At 38.2% G+C, this 13,729-nt stretch overlaps 1 protein-coding gene across 17 annotated transcripts in view; it reads left to right on the forward strand.

Moving 5' to 3' along the window:
- LOC122900658 overlaps positions 1 to 13,729 on the forward strand; it is a 70,573-nt gene that overhangs the window by 13,935 nt on the left and 42,909 nt on the right. For 13 of the 17 annotated variants that reach the window (XR_006383284.1, XR_006383286.1, XR_006383285.1 and 10 more), the window contains one exon: positions 8,753 to 8,857. The exons of the other annotated variants lie outside the window; for them this stretch is intronic. Coding sequence is in view for 7 of the 13 variants with exons in the window: in XM_044239482.1 (XP_044095417.1) it covers positions 8,753 to 8,857 (105 nt within the window). In the remaining 6 variants the exon portion in view is untranslated. The remainder of the gene's footprint in view (positions 1 to 8,752; positions 8,858 to 13,729) is intronic. 17 annotated transcript variants of the gene reach the window in all.

Below are 13,729 nucleotides of genomic sequence, written 5' to 3' on the forward strand. Positions count from 1 at the left end.
TGATACCAGGGTCCTGGGATCGAGCCCCTCATTGGGCTCCCTGCTTGGCGGGAGGCCTGCTTCTCCCTCTCCCACCCCTCCTGCTTGTGTTCCCTCTCTCGCTGTGCCTCTCTCTCTCAAATGAATAAATAAAATCTTTTTTAAAAAAATTTGTTCAGAAAGAAACGATAGATGTAAGCAAGAAGAAAACGAAATAAAATTAGAAGATTACAATAAAAAGAGAGTTCACATACATACCACACATAGAATCCCTTCCCCAAAATAGAAAGGAAAAAAAATAGAACAAATGTTTAAAATATTTCAATAATACTTTTTGTGGGGGGAGAGATTTGTGATTGAATCTGTGTAAAAGAGCCAGTCCTTAGCAACATTAGGATATATTCTGATAAAGGGACTAGATTTCAAAAACAGTTATTTTGACAACCGGCCAATATAAGAGAAAGTCCAAATAGCTTCAGACTTTTCCATAGTCAAATCTGTAGCTCAGAGTCAGCAAGAGCAGTTTCTACAAAATCCTCAAGGTGTCACATTGAGAGTATTAAACCCAGTTAAGAAGATACTCTTCAACAAAGACAGCAAGTCTTTTCTGAAGGGACAAGAACTCTAGGATCTTTGTTCCTAGATGCCTCTGTTAGAGAATGAGTATCAGGTAACCAGGGAGTGACACAAAGAAGCATGGTAAAAAGGCTGGTAGTAGACTCTGACTTTAACTGAAGAACTAATTTTATTTTATTTATTTATTTTTGTTTCCTTAAAGTCTTACTTGTTTTAGAAAGAGAGAGTGAACATGGTAGGGAGAGAGAGAGAGAGAAACAAGCACTCTGTGTTGATCATGGATCCCAACGAGGGACTCTACCCCCGACCCCGAGATCACGACCAGAGCTGAATCTAAGAGTCAGACAGTCAGCCAACCATGCCACCCTGACACCCCCCCACACAAAGAACTGACGTTAAAACAAATGTGGGAGCTAGGTGACAGATTGTACGAGTTGCAAATCTAGGCAACACAGAAAGGGTATGTATCTATATAGATAAGAGGAGGCTAAAAACAAATGGAGAGGAGAGAAGGTATACAAATACAGTGACTTCTTTTATAACGTGATGTGTGTTTTCCTAAAAAAGAATCACTGTTCCATATAAAATAGTGTACTGAAAATCACAGGGCTAATGGAAAAATGTGGTTGGGGATAAAATTCTTTTTTTTTTTTTTTAAGATTTTATTTATTTGACAAAGATCACAAGTAGGCAGAGAGGCAGGCAGAGAGAGAGAAGGAAGCAGGCTCCCTGCTGAGCAGAGAGCCCGACGTGAGGCTCGATCCCAGGACCCCGGGATCACGACCCGAGCCGAAGGCAGAGGCTTTAACCCACTGAGCCACCCAGGCACCCCTGGGGATAAAATTCTTAAGAGCTTTGTCAGTTACACAGTGAGAAGCAGTGTTGCACTCTAGCTATAAATTTGTGGTTACTTCTTTCAGTTCTATTGGTTTTTGCGTTACCAATTTTAAGAATTAGTAAGTTTATAAATACTAGGATCTTTATGTCCTCTTGAGCCTTTGACCCCTTGATGATGATTCTCTATTTCAGAACTTTTTTGTTCTGAAGCTTACTTTAATATTACTACTGCTATCCCACAAATCCTAGCTAAGCCACTTACTGGCTTAGACGAGTCACTTAATCTCTATGAGCCTTTGTTTCCTCACTGTAAATTTGGATAATAAGACCTTTGTCACAATATTTGTGAGCATCAGATGAGGCAAGATATAAATACACAGGGCCTTCCTAAAATAGGCATCTGGGAAGACTGTACTTTTTTTTTTTTTAGATTTTATTTATTTGACAGATCACAAGTAGGCAGAGAGGCAGGCAGAGAGAGAGGAGGAAGCAGGCTCCATGCTGAGCAGAGAGCTCGATGCGGGTTCGATCCCAGGACCCTGGGATTATGACCTGAGCTGAAAGCAGAGGCTTTAACCCTCTGAGCCACCCGGCAGCCCTGGGAAATTTTTACTTTTAACCAGCATTTAACTAATGTTCTTCTAAAAGCTCAGGATATACATCAATGAACAAGAAAGTCAAGGACTCTCCCTTTGCTGGGCTTACATTCAGGAGGGAGGTGTAGAGATAAGGACCACAGAGGAAGAAAGGATGCAAATAAATTAATCCTATAATTTCAGGTCATGCTAAATGCTGTGAAGGGCTTTAAAGACCAGAAGATGAGATGATAGTGATAGAGGGTATTGGGGATAAGTAGACTGTTTCAGCCAAGTGGCCAGGGCTAGTCTCTTCAAGATTGTATCTGGAAAGGACCTAAATTATATGAAAAGTCTTGACAGCAAAGATCTGTGAGAAGAGCGTTACTGAGAGAGACAGGAACGTCCTGGTCAGGAGGACCCTGGACCGTTCAGTCAATAGCAAGATGGCGAGTGTGTTTCTGTCACGACAAGCACAGTGAGCAATGGCATGAAATAAAGTTGGAGACACCAGCATAAACTTGATCTTGAAGTTCTAGGCCATGCTGCAAATTTGAATGTCCTTAAAAAAAATGGGGGTCCATTGCAGTTTTTAGTAGTGAGAGAGACTATAATATAACCAAAGGGGGAAAAAAAAAGTTTTTGGCTCTTTGCCCATGGTTCCTGGCACATAGCTCCTAAAACCCTTGGAATCTCTGGCATGAAAAGAGTGTCTTTTGTATACTGGAGTAACTGGTGGCTGGGGGCCGCTAGATCACTTCAGGTGTGTGGGGGGGTGGCCATCACCAGTGGCCAGTGACTTAATCACTCAAGCCTAGGTAATGAAACCTCTCTAGGAGCCTCTAAACAACAGTTCAGGAAGCTTTGAGAGGTGTGCGCCAGTGAGGGTGCGGGAGTTCCACATACCACACACATCCCCAGCCCTTCCCTATATATCTGTTCTCTTTGGCTGCTCCAGATTTGAAACCTTTAGAATACATTGGTAATATAGGGGGTGCCCGGGTGGCTTAGTCATAAAGCGTCTGTCTTTGGCCCAAGTCATGGTCTAGCTCTGCATTGGGCTCTCTGCTGGGAGGGAAGCCTGCTTCTCTCTCTCCCAATCCCACTGCTTGTTTCCCTCTCTCACTGTGTCTTGCTCTCAGATAAATAAATAAAATCTTGGGGCGCCTGGGTGGCTCAGTGGATTGGGCCGCTGCCTTCGGCTCGGGTCATGATCCCAGGGTCCTGGGATCGAGCCCCGCATCGGGCTCTCTGCTCTGTGGGAGGCCTGCTTCCTCCTCTCCCTCTGCCTGCCTCTCGCCAACTTCTGATCTCTGTCAAATAAATAAAATAAATCTTTAAAAAAAAAATAAATAAACCAAATTAGCAATATATAAGTAAATAGCTTTTTGGGGTTTTTGAGGTGTTCTAGTAAATGACTGGTCTGAGGTGAGATGGCTAGTCATGGGAACCCACGGTTTGTAGTCAGAAGCCCTGGAGGCAAAAAAAAGAAAAAAACATAACTAGTCCCTTCAGCTTTCTTGTAATGTCTGTGTGGTGTATCTTTTTCCATCTTCTTACTTTTAATCTATTTATATTTAGAGTGGGTTTCCTATAGATAATACATGCTTGGGTCTTTTTTAACTAATGTGAAAATCTCTCATTTTTTAATGGGAATATTTTCACCACTTAAGTGGATGCCCTGTGGAAAACGATATCTTCAGACTGTCACAGACTGATTTCAAATGACGTCATGCTATTTTATAAGAGGCTTGCAGTGTTATAATAATATGCTTCTGTCCCTCCTCCCGTTCTGTGTGATATTTTAGTTCAAACCCCACAAGGCAGCAAGCAGCTCTTTCTGCCTACAGGCCTTCCTTGTGCAGGATGTTTTCCGTCGGTACGGAAATCTGGATCAACACTTTTCTGCTCATACTTGATTCACTTCACTGTCTTCTAGGTTACATACTACCTTCTCTGATTTTTAAATCTCTGTTTTTCCGTATTTAATATTCTGTTTTCTCTTGTTGCCTTCAAGATTTTCTTTTCGTCTTTGGTTTTTAGCTGTTCAACTCTGTTGTTTCCAGATTTACCTTTGTTTTTTTTAGTGCGGGGTGGGGGGGGTGGGTTTTCTGGTTATTTTTCTTTTGTCTTCTCGGTTTCCTAAATAAGTGGTTTGATGTATTTCATTCTTAATTTTTTCCTGGGACTCCAGTTCCTTATGTGTGGCTGTATTTAATACTGCTCCCTAGTTCTTGGATCTGTCATATCAGAATTTCCTCAGTGTATGTGCTCCGTTTTCAGCTTTTGGCTGCCCATCCAAGCCTGTGTCACAGAGGGTTTATTTCTTTACTCCTGTTTCTCTTCCACCAGTTAGCTAGGCTCATGCTGCTTCAATGAGAAATAAAGCCAGCCACCAGTTAACGGTGATAGATACAGATTTTATTCAGTAACTGTTGGAATAGGGGGTGAGAAGTTTCAGTAAAACCGAGCTCAACTCCACATACTGCTAAGACAGCTAGGGACTTACAGCCAACAGGCAGAGTGGGGGGAATCACTGCATAGAAGATTACTAAGAGAAACACCAATAGTAGGGAGATTCTTGCTGAATGCAGATCGGGCACTAACCCATCAGGGACAGGGTTTAAGGAACTTGATCAGATTTCAAGGGTGAAGGGACTGTCACTAGACTGACTTAAAAGGGTTCTTGCAGAAACAGAGCTCAGCCCGGATGGACCTGGAAGACCTAGTCAAGGCCTAGTTGAGAACAGGTCTCAGAGGACACTAACTGAGGTTTAGTCAACAGGAGAATTCGTCTCAGAGTATCATTAAATTTGCATTGGTAATGAAATAAATTATAGCAGCTATACCTTTAATTGTGTAATTTCATTTTTAAATTCTAATGGACAGACTACAGGAAAAGAAAATGAAACCCAAAAGAATGCTTGAGAGGAGTGGCAAGTGATAAGTCATGACAAAACACAGAGGTGAATCTGAACAAATGGGTGTGTAAAGCAATTATGATACTAATATGTAGGGCTAAAAAGCATACACAAAGCACTAACTGTATATAAATGAGGTGAAAGGTGATCAAATTGAGTTTGATGCTTCTGTTCTTCAGAAAGGGAGATCTAAGATATTGAATTAGTCTAGATTTTAAGTTAAATATTCATGGTATGATGTGATGGATAGCCCCTTAAAGCTGAGAAACAGATGTGTATAACTTCTAAAGTTGCAAGGGAGAAAAAATGGAAAAGATAAGAAATTATTTCAAAAAGGAGGAAGAAAAGTACAATAGAATTGGTAGTAAAATTGTGACAAATATAAAGTACCAAGTAAAATGTGAGAGATGACTTGATATATTTCAGGAAATCACCATAAATAGCAACAGACTACATTTACCTCTTAAAGTACAAATTGTCAAATTGGATCTTTGAAATAAAATAATACCTTCCTATAGCTAATATAAGAGGTTTTCATTTATTCTGCTAACTGCGTATTTATATTTTTAGCATCTTTTGCCCACTTGACATTCAGTGTTATACCTGTGTGTATACAGAAGATACAGGATATCCTGACCCCTTCAGTGTGGGAAGAAGTAATATCACAGTCAGCATTTACAAATCATAAATTTTCCCACTTCATTTGTTACCTCTTGTGAATCTTCTCTTGTAACTGTGTCCTTGTGTCATTTTATTTTTCTGTCTTCCTTTCTTATTAATGTTAGATCACTATAGTTATATTTTTGTAAACGTTAAAAAAAAATTCTTTTCGTATTCTCAGTTTGCACTGATACCACCCAGAACAGTTGGGCATACTGTTTTCCTCTTTGTTCTGATTCCTAAATGCAGTTAGACTTTTCCCGCCGAAGCATCTAATTTATCATGTTAATATCTTGAGTTGTATTTTGCCCAATACATAATATAGCAAATTTATGTTTTTCTCATTTAATGACCCTTAATCTTTTTTACCCTTTGAAAAAAAATATTTTATTTATTTATTTAGAGCAAGCACACATGAGTTGGGGGAGGACCAGCAGAAGAGGGAAAGAAAGTATCTCAAGCAGACTGTGCTGAGGGTTGCCTGGGTGACTCAGTCATTGGGCGTCTGCCTTCAGCTCAGGTCATGACCCAGTGTCTTGGGATTGAGCCCTGAGTTGGGCTCCCTGCTCAGCAGGGAGCCTCCTTCTCCCTCTCCCTCTTCCCCTGCTTGTGTTCCCTCTCTCTTTCTCTGTCAAATAAATACATAAAATCTTTAAAAACAAACAAACAAACAAACAAACCTCTGTGCTAAGCGTGGAGCCCTACACAGGGCTCGATCTCACAACCCTGAGATCACAATCTGAGCTGAAATCCAGGAGTCAGACACGTAACCACCCGAGCCACCCAGGTGCCCCAGTTACCCTTAAATATGGCTACGTTTCCTCTGTATGGCACAGAACTGGTGCTAATCCTTCTTTTTAGGATTACCCACAGATGCGCTTTCCTGCCATATAAGTCTACATTTCATTCCTAACATTCTTGGGGATTTTTGTGAGTTAATACATGAAAAGTACCTGGAACGGTGCTTGGTTCATGGTAATGGTTGGTTTTCCTGTTAACTTTTCTTGTTGTTAATATCATTATCATTGGTTTTAAGCACATTTTCAAATTTAAGCTCAGCTTTCCACAGCTTTTAAAATGTTCCTTCGTTCCTTTAGTTTACGTTATCTACTATAGAATCTGATTCCTGGTAGTGTATGGATGTTGAATGAAGAAGCTATTCTCTGGATTATAATTTCTTCAAAGAGAGCATATCTTACTTTGTTATATAACATATAGTGGCTATTCGATCATTACTTAATTCATTAACTGTGCCTCTCCATGAGTGAGAGAGCCTTTATATTCAGAAAATACTATAAGGAATTAATTTCTAAATAGACCTGTTGTGTTATAAACCTGTAGGTTCTTGTTCAAAATTACAGGTTTGTAGAAAACTTGAACTTTATTTTGAAAAAGCACACCATTTGTTAAGGACCATTACTTTCATAATCACTCATGTGTATTCAGAGGATATCAGACATAAATACTTGCCACCCACCATAGATTGTAGTTGGAAAAAGAAAAAAGAGTACCCAGTATTTCGAATTTTGGCAGTTAATAGGGTATGTTTATGTTTCAAGGGAGTATTAGCCCCCTTTTTTTTTTATCACCTTTTTACATTTTTATTTATATATTTATTTTAATTTATTTCTTTTAAGTGTATCAGTATTCATTGTTTTTACACCGCACCCAGTGCTCCACGCAATCCATGCCCTCTCTAATACCCACCACCAAGTTTCCCCAACCTCCCACCCCGAACCTCTTCAAAACCCTCAGATTGTTTTTTTTTAATTTATTTTTTATTTTCAGCATAACAGTATTCATTATTTTTGCACCACACAACATAGAATGAGATGTATAGAATGCAATTAATTTTTTAAATTGATGTATATGTAGGACTTGAAATGGTGGAGATGTTTGTGAAGACTTATTATGAGACAGTGTCATTTTCCTAAAGAGCGAAGTTCTGAGCAAGTCCAAAATGGGAATGTAAGCCAGCTGAGTTGAAAAGTCTTGCTTGAATGTGAATGATTTTTGACAAATTAGTAGTCTGGCATTTCTACAAAGAAGACATTTATTATGGACTAGTGAAGCGATCACTTGAATACCCAATATGTATGTAGTTGAGGACACGTTCCCCCTCCACCCAAGCATTATAACTGCAATACGTTTCCTTTAATGGTGCTTGGAGACAGTGGGCTTTGAAGAGGTTTTTAAACAGCGTCATCATTGTTACATTGTATGTACTAAGCAAGAAGGTAATGTGAAGTATAGCTGAGAATTCCTAGGGTGAATAGATAGATCATTGAGTGTTTGGGGTCAGGTCTTCCATGGTTATAAATACATATAAAACCAAGAAATGTAGAAATCTGGGTGTAAAAGAAAAATTGTTACTAATAATATGTCAGAGCAAGTTTATAGTGGGGAGAAATTAGCATTTGGTGGTAGGATATCTGACCAAATAAGCTTGAATATACCACAACTAAAAACAACGGAAGGATTTGATTGTCTTTCCGTCTTTTTCCTCATCTTTTTAATTTTACTTTTCCTGGTAGACATTGTATTTTTTATAAGTAACATGAATAGAAGGAAAATTAGAAACTACATTACAGGACTCTCTTCATAGGCACAAAGAAATCAGTGCTTCCAGAAATTTAATGTGGTATTAACAGTATACTAAATTAATGTATATATAACAAAACAGAAGTAGTTTTAAAGGGGGGGAGAATGAAACTGGAAACATGTAAAGTTTAGAGAGAATTTAGGTGCACTAATGTAAGTATGAGAGGAAAATTATGTAAAGTCTGATCCTTCTAAATGATACCAAATTGTTCCTCTATTTCTTTAGGGCACTCTTATCTACTAAGTTTCATGGCCTTTCTGGTTCTCTGCATTTCCCCTTCCTAGATGAGCCTTTTTTTTTTCCTTCAAAGTCTTTTCTTCACCTTGCTTTATATTTATTTGTAACATACATAGTAAGTCTTGAAGTATGTATTTGTAAATTGCCAAATGTAGATGTGTGTGTTCTAAGTTTTTAATCCCCTTTTCTACCCTTTCAGGTTTTGTTTTTCTAATCCAAACGGATGAGGCAGTATGACTGTTTGGATCACTCTTATTTCACAAAACTAAGTCAGTGACATAGAAGGGCATTTGTTTTAAGTGTAATTTCATCATAAGTAAGATACGATTCATGGCTTATGGTTTGTTGGTCTTTGTCATCTTTAGAAATCTGCAAAGTTGATAGCCAAGCAGAAGAGACTCAAGAAACCCAGGACAGACATTTCTGGCAAGGTCCATTTATCAACAACAAAACACTGACTGTGCACAGAGGTAACGTATTAGGAAACATTTCTAATTTCAGCACAGACACAGTTCCTTCCATTAAAAATACCGTGTTTTTGTAGCAACATGGACGGGACTGGAAGAGATTATGCTGAGTGAAATAAGTCAAGCAGAGAGAGTCAATTATCATATGGTTTCACTTATTTGTGGAGCATAACAAACAGCATGGAGGACAAGGGGCGTTAGAGAGGAGTAGGGAATTTGGGTAAATTGGAAGGGGAGGTGAACCATGAGAGACTATGGACTCTGAAAAACAGTCTGAGGGGTTTGAAGTGGCGGGGGGGGTGGGAGGTTGGGGTACCAGGTGGTGGGTATTATAGAGGGCACGGCTTGCATGGAGCACTGGGTGTGGTGAAAAAAATAATGAATAATGTTTTTCTGAAAATAAATAATTTGGAAAAAAAAAATACCGTGTAGGTGTGACTCCTGTGGTATGAATTTGAAATGTATTTCAGAATTAATTATTAATAAGAAAACCTATTTACGTAAAAAGGCTATTGGCCTCAATACAATAAGGAACAATTATTCCTTCAGATTAACCATGAACAACCTCATATGGGAAAGAAACCTTGTAAATTCATTCAAAATGGAAAATACCTCAGTCATAATGAAGATTTAATCCCATATCAGAGAACTAAAAATATAGAGCAATGCTTTATTCAAAGCAATAAGGAATACAAGGAATGTGGGAAAGCTTTCCATGAGATGGCAGTTGTCATCCCATGGAACCAAGCTTACATAGGACAGAGTCCTTGTGAACATAATGTATCTGATAAAACATTCTGTAGTAATTCAACCCTCATGCTCAGTAAGATGGCACAAAGAACAGAAAATCTTTATGAGTTTCAAGAATATGCTACAACTTTTGAGAAATCATCTCTCTTGGAACACAGAGTTCATTTAGAGGTGAAAGGTTATGAATATATTGAAAGAGTGGATAATTTCAATGGGAGATCAGACTTTCTTGGCACAGGAGAGAGAATATTTGAATATAACAACTTGGGAGAACCTTTTTGGGAGAAGTCAGTTCTTAATATAACTCAGAGAACACACATAGGAGACAAAGTCTATGAATGTAATGAATGTGGAAAAACATTCTGCAAAGAGTCAAAACTCACCAAACATCAGAAAACACATACAAGAGAGAAACCCTATGAATGTAAGGAATGTGGGAAATGCTTCTCTTGCAAATCTCTCCTCACTTTACATCAGTGAGGCCACACAGGAGAGAAACCCTATGAATGTAAGGAATGTAGAAAAAGCTTCTACCATAAGTCATATCTCACAGTACACCAGAGAATTCACACAGGGGAGAAGCCATATGAATGTAATCAATATGGAAAAACCTTCGTAAGTAACTCAGTCCTCACAGTACATCAGAAAACACACACAGGCGAGAAACCCTATGAGTGTAATCAGTGTGGGAAATTCTTCTCTAGAAACTCCTACCTCAGAGTACATCTGAGAACTCACACAGGGGAGAAGCCCTATGAATGTAAAGAATGTGGGAAGTTCTTCTCTAGGAATTCATACCTGACAGTACACCAGAGAACTCAAACAGGAGAGAAACACTATGTGTGTAAAAAATGTGGGAAGACCTTTTGCCATAAGTCAGACTTTACAGTACATAAATGAACACACAGAGGGGAGAAATCATACCACTGTACTCAGTGTGGGAAAACCTTCACTTGCAGCTCAGTCCTCAGATCACATCAGAGAACTCACACAGGTGAGAAGCCCTATGGATGTAATCAGTGTGGGAAGTCCTTTTCTGAGAAATCAGTTCTCACAGTACATCAGAGAATACACACAAGGGAGAAACCTTATAAGTGTAGTGCATGTGGGAAGTCCTTCTATCATAAGTCAGATCTCACTAAGCATCAGAGAACACATACAAGAGAGAAACCCTATGAATGTAATCATTGTGGGAAAACCTTCAGTTGCAACTCGGGCCTCAAAGTACATCAGAGAAGACACATAAGAGAGAAACCCTGTGAATGTATTGAGAGTGAGAAAACCTCCAAGAAATCTGTTATCACAGTACATATAAGGTTACACACAGGGGAAGAAAATTTATAAATACAGCAGTGAGAGAAATCTTTCTCTTGTGATCCATACCTCAAAATACCACAGAAAATTCACAAAGGATGTGACCCCTATGAATGTAAAGAATGGCAGATTTTTACCCTAAGTCATCTTCCAAAGTAATGATTCAGAATCATTAGTGATTAGAGAATCACTAATGATTAGAGAATACTCATAGTGGAAAATACTCTGAATTTGTTGAATGTCTGAAAATCTGTTGAAATAAGACAAATAAAAGGACTATAGAAGAAACCTATTAATGCATGTAGGAAATATTGGGGATTATTATGAAGTAGAATTTATTAAATAAGGAACTTACGTAGGCGATAATCCTGTCAACCAGACAGATGTGTGAAAATATTCTTCCAGAATTTGGCCTTACATATCAATCATAGCACACTTGGGGGAAAAGTGTCAACATCTTGTATACTTTTGAGACCTTATACACAAGTTGTACTCAATGTATGTCAGGGAAATAATAGGGAAGATACCCAAAGAATGCACAAATGTGGTTCAGCCTTTATCGAGAAATGCCATTTTGTTGAGCAAGATAGTTGGTATCAGAAGACATCGTAAAGATGTTTTGAGCGTGCATGCTTAAACAAAATTTGGACTTTCTTATATCTGAAGATTATGTTGAAGGAAGTATGTCTTTAGGAAATATGGACAGAAATTTTCGTTTAGCTATATTATCTCTGATCTCAAAATTTTTAATAGAAATAAAACTGAAAATAGACATCTATAAAACATTAAGTGTAGAATGTGAAGCTTTTTGAAAAGAACAGATAAACTGACTATTCTTCTCAGACCCCGATTTCACTTTTGGAGAGACCTATGTCACTCCATTCCCCTGTCAGAGGGTTTTTGATTAGTCTGTCCCCAACCTATGCTGATACTTCTGCAAATAATGCTTGATGGTCTGGTTCATCCTGGAATCTACTCTGGGGGTTCTCCTCATGGACTAGAGCCAAATCGGAATGTACACTGCATCAGCCAGGGACAGTTGAGGATGTGTCTGCTTCTTCTTCTTGGGTTCAGGAACCAGAAGTAACATTGAGTGTGTTAATGAAAGTAGAGGACTGCCTAGAGTGCCGGGACTTTTGTGTCCCACCTGAAATTGACAGGAAGCTCCTCATGGCTTAGCTTTATTGAATTCAGGCCTGTTGACCCAGGGATAGCCCGCCTTTCCAGGGAGAGAAACTTGGTGGTGTTTTAGTGAAATATTTCATATATGTATCTAATTATGAGGCATATCTTTACCATTGGTGTGTCTGCTGCAGGTTGGAAGTAATGTAGTACAAGAATAGTTGAAGTATCTGCAAACCATCCTCAAATCCATTCCATACCCTATAACTCCTACCACCTTCCGCACTTTTCTGAATTTGGTTAGTATTGATCTCAGGTCTTAACTAGTTTTACAGTAATATTTCACATATATTTCTCTCTGTGTGTGTGTGTGTAACATTGTTTTGCTAGTATATCAGTGGGAACTCATGTTTTGCAACTTATTTTTGTCTTGAAATGCATGGTTTTGATATTTATACATACTGATATATTTAGCTTTAGTTGATTCACTTTAATAAAGCTTAATATATGACCATAATGATATGGTCTCTTTTCCTGTTAATGATTTTCAGAATTTTGAGATCTTTGTTATTAAAATAATAGTGCTTCCAAATTTTTAAAAAACCAACTCTGGGCAGTAATTGAAGTATGGCTAAATAGACCCTATTTAAGTCACCAACTTGAGTTTTAAAAATAAGAGTATACTCATATGTATGACTCCTACAGTTAAGAGGACACACCCATTACCCAGAAAGGTTTCTCATTCCTGGGACTTCCCCCTCCCTCCCTCCTGGCCGCTGGCAACCAGTGATTTGCCTTCTGTAGCTAGGTTAGACTGATTTTTTTAAATACCATTCACATAAATGGAGATGCACAATATGTCCTCTTCCTTTTCTGTCTTTCATTCAGCCTGATTTTGAGATGCGTCCGTGTTTTAATATCTGTCAGTAACACCTTCATTTTTTGATGAAGTCATATTTTATTGTATGTTTAGTACTGCAGTTCTGTTTATCCATTCCCTTTGCAGTTTTTGATTATTACGAGCATAGCTGCAATAAACTTCATGTGCATTTTAATATAGGCCTATTGTTATTTCCCTTGGCTGAATACTTAGAAGTAAAGTTTCTCGGATGGTAGGATTAGCATACGTGGTATCAGACTTTTCTGAAGTGTTTGTTCCATTTTATATTTCTGTCACCAGTGTGTAAGAGATGTATTATTTTATGTTTTGGTCAATACTTGGTATTGTTACTTTTAATGTCGCCATATTAATGTGCATAGTGGCATTTCCTTGTGCTTTTTCATTTGCATGTCCCTGATAAATAATGATATGCATCTTTCACTTACTTATTGGCCATTTGTGTATCTTATTTTGTGAAGCATCTATTTAAATCATTTTCCCACTTTATAGGTTGTTTTGCTTATTTTTGAGTTATAAGGATTTTTTTTTTAATTTAATATTTTCCCCCATTCCGTGCCTTTCTCCCCACCCCCTAGTTTGTGGCTTTTTAGAAGTTTTTCATTTAGATAAAAGTCCAGCTAACCAGTTCTAATCTTTTCTAAGAGATCTTAACAATAGTATCAGAGATTTCCCCCCTTGTTTTCTAAATGCCTTAGTTCTGTGTTAGGTATATGATCTCTTTGGAATACATTTTTATGTATAGTGTTTTAAGGGTTGAAATTTATATAATTCCATTTGAGCATTGAATT

The sequence above is a fragment of the Neovison vison genome, chromosome 2, assembly GCF_020171115.1.
Source record: "Neovison vison isolate M4711 chromosome 2, ASM_NN_V1, whole genome shotgun sequence".
Lineage (NCBI taxonomy): Eukaryota > Metazoa > Chordata > Mammalia > Carnivora > Mustelidae > Neogale > Neogale vison.